The sequence below is a fragment of the Lactuca sativa genome, chromosome 5 (assembly GCF_002870075.4).
Source record: "Lactuca sativa cultivar Salinas chromosome 5, Lsat_Salinas_v11, whole genome shotgun sequence".
In the NCBI taxonomy this organism is placed as follows: domain Eukaryota; kingdom Viridiplantae; phylum Streptophyta; class Magnoliopsida; order Asterales; family Asteraceae; genus Lactuca; species Lactuca sativa.
This window is the reverse complement of record NC_056627.2, coordinates 147,502,104-147,510,920: the sequence shown is the minus strand read 5'-3', so window position 1 is coordinate 147,510,920 and position 8,817 is coordinate 147,502,104. Positions and strand designations below refer to the sequence as shown.

General features: G+C 37.5%; 2 protein-coding genes across 2 annotated transcripts; both read left to right on the top strand.

The window, feature by feature from the left end:
- Positions 1–253: 253 nt before the first annotated feature.
- LOC128134232 (uncharacterized) lies at positions 254–1,570 on the top strand. Its single transcript, XM_052771738.1, has 3 exons — positions 254–382; positions 837–1,197; positions 1,411–1,570. The coding sequence occupies exons 1-3, from the start codon at positions 254–256 to the stop codon at positions 1,512–1,514; spliced, it is 594 nt and encodes a 197-aa protein (XP_052627698.1). The 3' UTR covers positions 1,515–1,570.
- Positions 1,534–4,994, top strand: LOC111896389 (uncharacterized). Its single transcript, XM_023892387.3, has 11 exons — positions 1,534–1,628; positions 1,709–1,781; positions 1,857–1,937; positions 2,028–2,091; positions 2,181–2,268; positions 2,356–2,440; positions 2,892–2,971; positions 3,315–3,683; positions 3,847–3,918; positions 4,193–4,291; positions 4,537–4,994. The coding sequence occupies exons 1-8, from the start codon at positions 1,549–1,551 to the stop codon at positions 3,502–3,504; spliced, it is 741 nt and encodes a 246-aa protein (XP_023748155.3). The 5' UTR covers positions 1,534–1,548; the 3' UTR covers positions 3,505–3,683; positions 3,847–3,918; positions 4,193–4,291; positions 4,537–4,994.
- The last annotated feature ends 3,823 nt before the right edge of the window (positions 4,995–8,817 follow it).

The following is an 8,817-nucleotide window of genomic DNA, read 5'->3' as shown; positions in this document are numbered from 1 at the left end:
TGAAAAAATTAAAAATCCCGCCTTCCTTTTTTTCTCCTTTCCCTCTTGCCCTGGACGCTCCTTCATTCCCCCTCCCGACATTGACTGCTGCTTACTTCTTCCCTCACTTCTACCTACTGGAACCACCATATCTCCCACTCGATGTTGAAATTGTTAGAAAAAGCCCTAATTATACTCTCAAGTCTAAATACAGAAAAAAATAGAAGATGGTGAAGAAGTAGCAGTAGAGGAAGTGGAGGATGAACAGCCGAAAATGGAAGGAATGGCATCAATAGCGTTGTTACTAGATGGGTCAATCTCGGGTCATTTTGTTCAGCTTCCCGAGTCCGTTTATTACCAGATGGGTCAATCTCGTCTTTTTGTCTCGACTTCATATCTCTCTGTAAAGCACGCGACGACTTCATATCAAAAGTGGAGGTGGCAGCCTAAAGACTGTAATTTGCCAAAGTAAGCATACCTGAAACGTGAAATTGGCAAATTGGATTGCACAGAAACGCGATTGGGATCGGGAATTTTGGTTTTGGAACGCCGATTTGTGAAATTGGGATCAGCACATCCTTTTGAATCGGTTTGTCTTCCTTTACCTCTGTTCTCTCACTCACTCTCTCTCTCTCTCTCTCTAAGCCCTAAGCTGCCACCATCAATAATAAAATAGTTCGATCAAGTTTAGTTCAATTCCTGATCATCGATTTGAAATTCTATTTCTGATATGACCTTTTGTGCAATTCTTTGACCTTTTAATCTTAGGGTTTATCTTCATGAAATCTAATCTCTGTGAACGAACTAATACACTTTAGGATTAGGGTTTAGTAATGGGATTCCTTCGTTTTTGTTAGGGCGATGTGAGTAATGAACCAAGGAGAAACACACAACAATGTAATCAAGAAGAAGATGTTCTAGTCTTGGTTGATGCAATATTTCCATTATCTGCAGCTGCCATGGCTTTTCCACCTTTATCTATTCGAGGTGATTTGGGAGTTGTTTCTACTGCTGGAGTTAGATATGCATATCCACTCCTAAAATCATTTGCAAAAATGGGACCTCAAGGTGTTCTTGGTGCCACAAAGCTTTTACGCCCTTTTTCAGAAATAGTTGATTCATTGGGACTCAAAGATCCTTTCATTAGAAATTGGGTGGATATTTTGTCTTTCTTACTTGCTGGAGTGAAATCTGATGGTGTTCTTTCAGCAGAAATGGTACATAATCATATCATACATTAAAAAGTTTCTTTTAAGGTAGTTTTACTTTTTGGTATGATGGAATTGAGGAAGGAATGGAATGGGCTATTCCATTACCACATGTCCTCATCCATTCCATTCCAACCAAACAGAATCCATTCTATTCCTTCATATTTTATAGTTCTCTAAATGTCTAATCTTTTGCCTGTATATATATCCACATATTTGCAAATTTATATGTTTGCAGAATGGTATAAACCAGGTTGTAGTTTAGAATACCCTGTTGGTGGAACTGGAGCACTTGTTGAGGCTCTTGTTCTCAGATTTTCCTTCTGATAAACTTCCAAAAATATCAGAACCTTCACAACTTATGACAGAAAATACACGTTCTGATCTTTATGCTGCACTCCCTGTTCTCAGTCAAGGAAAGAAATGGGTCTTACTATACAGGTAAAATTTCATCTTCATCATATTTTCAGTTTCACATTATTCTTGAATCTTGATATATCATTATCTTTTTTATATGTTAGTACATGGAGGCATGGCATATCTCTTTCAACCTTATATAGAAGAAGCAATCTTTGCCCTGGGTTAAGTCTACTGGTAATGTCTTGTCTTCAGTAACTATGCAAAATGTCAACTTTACCCTTTAACTGAAACTTGATTAAACATTTTCAGGTTGTTGGAGATCGTAAAGGTGCAGTGTTTGGTGTTTTAGTTGAGGCACCTTTGAAACCATCAACAAAGAAAAGATACCAGGTTTGTAATTGTTTAATTAAGTTCGTTTCTCTATATGTTGACAAAAGACTTTTCTACCCTTTTTCACTATGATGAGTAAATACTATACAGGGATCGAATGATACATTTGTGTTTACAAATACACCAGGGCGTCCTGTTATATATCGCCCCACAGGTACTGCATTTTCTTGATAATATATAAAAAAATCTTTTATAATTTTAATATTTATTTGGGATTTATTATGTTAATTGTGCATTTATTAGGGGTGAATCGGTATTTTACTCTTTGTTCAACTGAGTATTTAGCGCTTGGTGGGGGAAATCATTTTGCATTGTATCTTGATAGTGACTTGTAAGAGTGTTGCACTTGCATCATTCCTATTTTTCTTTTTGAGGGATAATATGGTAATTTGGCAATTTGCATATTTTTTTCCCCCAGATTGAATGGGTCAAGTTTGGCCTCAGAAACTTATGGTAACTCTTGTTTGTCACACACCCAAGAATTTGAAGTGAAGGAAATTGAGGTGCTTTCTCTCACTTATTTTTGCAAAAATTACATTTTTGGTCCTCGAGTATGGCTGATTTTGTTCAATTTGGGTCCTACAAAATTCTCTTGCAAATTTGATCGTTATTTGAGGTTTTTGTAACGTTTTTACTCTTCGTTCCAAGTAAAATGAGTTGGGACTAAAATTGAAAAGATCAGCAATACTCAGGGACCAAAAATGGTCATCTTACTTAGAACAAGGACTGAAACTCTACAAGAAATTTCAAAGGACCAAAATTGTAAGAGAATTTTTGGGGACCAAAATTGAAAAAATGGTTCGGGACCAAAAATAGTCAAATAAGGACTAAAGTTGCAAGAGAAAACTTTTTGGGACCAAAATCAGAACAATTAGAGATTCTCAGGGACCAAAAGTGTAATTTAATATAAATAGTTTGCATAAGTTGAGTTGATATGAATGTCAATGTGTGCAGCTGTGGGGGTTTGTATATGCTTCAGAGTATGAAGAGGCGATATCAATGTTGAGGACAGAAGCACCTGGGATATGTCGATGGTAGATTGACGATTATGCCCTTCATCTTGTATATATTTTAACATGGGTGTTCCATTTCCATTGCTATGTTTGTTGGGTTTCAACGTAGATAACTTTTTGGATTTATGATATACGTATAAAAGATTGATAAAGCGAGGGGTTTGTGTTAACAAGTTAACGGAAATATATTTTTTGATTTTGTCAATCTTTTTAAAGAGCTACTCTTTCCACTTTTCATCCTTAACAGATAACACTTTTTATCTTTTTCTTGTTTTCTCTTTCAAATGGTGTACCTTTTAACTTTTATGGATGACCTATATAATAGTGATAACTACAATTAAACAAAGTAGCATCCACTTCTCAGGTTTATACTGCCCCTGATTCTGCCTGGTATAAAATGCCTAAGTCTACAAGGTGAGCTTTGTGGTTGGACATGCTTTTACATTGGTGTGGCTGCTGTTGCTTTTGGATGCTCTTATTATCACCTCAAACCAAATGATGGTCACCTTTTTTGGGATCGTTTGCCTGTAAGTTATATCATTCCTCATATTTAACAAATTTCAATATATAAATGATTAAATTCTCATGTTTTCTATACTTTTTTACTAATTTACAATCACAGGGACAACAGATGCAAATGAGGAATCTTCACGATCACATGCCATTCTTCGTTCATAAATCTTGCAGGAAATGAAAGAGGTGCAGATACAACTGATAATGATAAGAAAACAAGGTAAAGGTTGGAATATAGAATGGAATGGAATGGAATGAGTCATTCCATTCCATTTCTTCCCTCTCTATTTTTCTCTCTCTCTTTTATTCTAATGATCAAAGTTCTTGTTTTTAATATCAGTTTCCTTGTTCTCTTTTATACTTGATGCACCTTTTATTTGCAGGCTTGGCCTGTGCGTACTCCAAGGCCTGTTGCTTTCAAGCTTGTTGCTGATACCCCTCTTCTTACTGGACAGGTAAGTTTCAAATCTTTTTGTTGTGGATTTCTTATAGTTTCTTTTTGTTGTGGATTTCTTATAGTTTACTTAGCTTCTTAAATCAAAGAGTATAAAGCTTTCCTAATGTGTTCTAATAATTAAGAAAACGGTGTTTTTTTGAAAAATACTGATGGACTTTGCTATTTTGTTGTATGGTGTATTACCTTGGATATAATTTGTTTTTACAGTTTTCTCTTTTTATTTAATTTAAATTTGGATATAAGTTTGTAACACATGGGATTTATGATTGCAGCAAACAATCTTTCTTTTCTTTCTAGACATGATTAAAGGCATGTTTTTGGCTGTAGTTATTGGACCACCTGTTGTGGTTGCCATCATTTTAATAGTACAGGTATTATTCTATCTCTGAGAAATTTCATTTGCCATGTCATCAAAAGCTGCCAGATGGACTATTATCTTTCATGTTTGAGTTGGTTCTCAACTTGTAGAAGAATAACATAAAATATTTTGGCATCTGAGTGTAAAAAATAATATTTGAACTCATAAGTTCCTTAATAATACTTTATTGTGTTACATGTACTTTATTACTTACTCATAATATACAATTCAATCTGATTATTGATTATATATTATGAGTAAGGAGAGCATTCTAAACATTCTGGAAACTTTAAAAGAAGAGGGAAATAGGGTCTTGTTCAATGCTTTAGCTGTGTTTGCTCTAAGGGAGATTAACTTATCACAAGTAAGTTACTGTTTCACCCTTTTATTTAATATTTTTGTGATTGAATGAAAGTCTTAATGAAAGTAATTGACAACCTTTCTCTGTAAATGATGTTGTGATTGTGGGAGAGGTGTTGTGTTTTTCTCTGTTGCTAGGTAACCTTCTCAACAACAACATTCTACTTAAGCACGTGAGTAATCAAGATTAAGGGAGACTTGTAATCATGTTTGACATTCCTTTCCAGTAAGAAAAAGAGTTGTATGATTATTTGTTAGTTTTATAGGAATGTATAACCCATGTTAGCAATGTTTTATTTTTGTTTAACATTTGAATGATTCTTTGTATGACATTACAATTTGTGTAATTTATTTTATTTTTTGAGTATGAAATTTTATTTTATATTATGCAATGGATTGTATTTTTTGTATATGGTATTTTATTTCTATTATGAGAAATTAAATGCAAATTTAATTTAAAAATTAATAAATATATAAATTTATTTTTTTTAAACATTTAAATTTACGATACGCAAAAATGTGTGTCATCTTCATTTATGACATGGCCTTTCTTGACAGGGGCTTTCTTGATACGCATTGCGTGTCATTAACACGCGCGTCGTAAGGTTACGACACGCGAATGCGTGTCATCTTCCTTTATGACAGGGCCTTCCTTGATACGCATTGCGTGTCGTAAATGAGCGTCGTAAATGCGCGTCGTCTATAGACGACGCGCAAAAGTGCGTCGTCTCTCTTTATGACAGGGCCTTCCTTGACACGCATTTGCGCGTCGTCTGAGCCTTTTACGACGCGCAATGAGCGTCGTAAAAGGCCTTTTTTCTTGTAGTGTTGGCAACCGAAATAGACCGAACGTTCGGGTTCGGTTCCAAAATTTTTCTCCCACGAAATAGACCTAACGCTCGGGTTCGGTTCCAAAATTTTCTCAACCGAAATAAACCGAACGCTTGGGTTCGGTTCCAACATTTTTTTGTATTCATTTTTTATGTCTTATTTTCCTTTTTATCAAAAATTCCAAAAATATTTTTTTTAATTTTATTTTTTTTAATTCAAAATCTCCAAAACATTTTTTTTTAATTTTCACTCTTATCATTTTGTATATCTCTTTGTGGGTAAATCATTTCACTAGCTATGTGTCCCTAGAAACATACTGCTGTATGTGTCCAAAGCCTCACCTGATTCTGAATAAAAGCCTTACTGACTTGGTACAAACAAACCTTGTCTTCCCAATTAGGCTCTCATATTTATTCTAATCATGAGCTACCTAATTCTCTTCTCACATGAGATAAGAGTTTTCTGCTTAGTCCTTATTTTTCACAGCGGAGGTACTTTGGTTTCTTTACACCATCTACATTACTTTTTCTCCATCTCAATCGCTTCACAAACGTAACCCTTGAGACTCTCAGACATTACCACTGAGGTTTATGGTTGCACAACTTATGTGTTCATGATCTTAGCTTCGTGTCACTACGTGCTAAGTGAAACCCACAATTCAATACCTACTATTCATTGACGGTGAACAATTAACTTGCTCTAGCTTTCACTAATGAATTGACGGACTTATCCATGGGGGTACAACATGAAATCTCTATTTTTCTTTTGAGTGATTCCTATGAAATTGTTAAATCCAATAACATTTCTTCCCTTGGGATCCAGTTTTAATTTTTTTTTGAGATTTCGCATACATTAGTTTACCTTGCCACTTAAATTATCTCCAACCTACTTGTTCAACAGAATACATTGGTCTCACAAGTAGTTCGTTCGATTTCTATCTTATATCAAGATCAGGAATTATGAATCGAAACGAAAGCCACCCTCATAAGCCTAATTAAAAGAAGCCTTTCAACACTTCTTAATAAGTGTCTGATCGTTATTCAATGGGAAACCACACAAACACTTTAAGGTCTCTCTTGACTTTGAAGGAAGAGATTCGTGCCCGGGATCAATTGTTTCGTGTCTTTATTGACATCACCTAATCCCTCAAAAGTGTTGCTTTATTTCTTTTTCTTTTACACACTCAGCAAGAAAATCTTTTTGATTTTCCAAAATTCTGGTTTCATTAATTTCAAGACATTTTAATTTGATTGGTTGTTATAAAAAGGTTGTGGTTGGTATTGATCCACGTGAGCGATTTTATTTTAAAGATGCCATTAAACTTTAAAGGGATAAGATGACAAAATGATGACTCAGGCGGGAGTCCAATCGATTTGATTTCAAACGGCGCAAGAAGGCAAAGCGTGTGAATTGGAACCATTTCATCTCCAAACGGTGCCTGATGGGAAGGCGTGTAATTAGGGACTGACACTCTCTCTCCTGCGTAATCATCGGCAACACCAACTGTCACGCGTCAATCGCCTCCGAAAAACTCTTCGTTTTTCAATCGAAGATTTGGGAAAGATTCTTTTCTCTCTGTTACCCACAGTATAAGAGGCAATGTAAACCACCGTTTACCTCTTTACTGCACCTATATTTCCAGAGAGCAAGAAAGTCCTCCAACCTCTACTGTTCATCATCTCTCCCATCTTCATCACAACAATGGCGGATTCTTCATCAGTTCACGCAACTTCTCACATCTTGCCTATTCATCCCCAGCAGAGTTTGATCATTGATCTTACTCCTCACGCATACGACGCTTTCATGTTTCCCATCATCGAATGCCTGAAATACTCGCCAATCGCTCCTGCTCTTACCAGGGCTGAAGTTGTTCCCATGGAGTTCCTGTCACAGATTTTTGCCACAGCTCACTACGACAAGGTCGTCGACAAGATTTTCTTTGATGTCTTCGAGCACAAGGTGTCAATTTCGAAGCAGAGGTTTTGTATGCTATTAGGGTTTGAACCTGATTCGTCGAGGGTTAATCCTGAAACCATTCCGATGGGTCATCTGTTCAACATGTTCTACAACATGGGGTACACTGAGGTGCTCACAACGGTCACGAAATTCAAGAAATCGTGCCTGCCCCCTCAGTGGAATGGGATGTTTACTGTGCTTTTCAAGGGCTTGTCTGAAAGAAGTGCTAGATCTGACGGGGCAAGTCGTCTGTTCCTATCCATCATGTATGGGATCTACAATGGTATCAACATAGACTACGGGTCGGTCCTATGGCAACAACTCATTCAGAGTCTTTCTTCCATTTCTCGACATTCAGAGATTTCATATGCCCGGTTCTGGACACTTGTCACTAAATGGGTGATGGGCAAGTACCACGTCCCCATTTTCGCTGGTGCTCCAATGTCTTCGATTGGTACTTTCCATACCACGAAGATCATTGTCTCTGACGCATCAAAATTTTCCTTCAACGGTTCTATCCCTGAAACAATGTATGGTGATGTTCCTGCCGACAGCCGAATCATTCAAACGTACAAGGAGTTCCGACGTTCTGGTCCGACAGACCTTACTCCAGAGATGCTCAAATCGATTCATGATGCTGACAAGCCTGCCCCCAGAGGAAAGAAGGCTGATAAGGGAAAGCAGGTTGCAAAGGGAGCAAAAGGCCCATCTCCCAAGAAGAGGAAACCCACAAAAGCCGCCCAATCTCCTCCAATAAAGAAGCGAAAAACCCAACCAAGGCGAAAGCTAATCATCGCTTCGTCCTCAAGCGGATCTGAGGAAGAGGGTTCTGATTCTGATGGATCTCAATGTGGTAACACTCCACCACGATCGCCTACACCAGAGATTCATCTTTCCACTTCTCCAATTTCTTCTCCACCAGTTACAATTCCTTTTTCCATTCCCCCCATAACCTCCACCACTCAAATACCATCCACCTCCATCCCAGTACCACCACCTATATTTACCGAAGCAACAACCACCACCACTGCAGACGTAAGAACCAACGTATCTGATACGGGGGTTCATACTGATGCACCTAAATCCACCTCAGCACCCGAACCCACACCAACAACCGAACACACCTCCCAACCCGAACCTACTACTACTACTACCGAGCCTCAAGCTTCACCACCACCATCTTCTCCTGCTCATGCATCAGAGGGTGAAGAACCACTCCTTGGCGGGGAGGACATGACCTTTGATTCAGTCTATTACAGTCCGTTTCAAGTTCAAAATGAAGATGATGACGATGCTCCTGTCACAAAGAGGCATCTCAAGGAGCTACATGATAAAATCGATTCGCTCATCGCCTCATCTTCTACATCTCAGTCCTCCATATCTGAAGCTGTC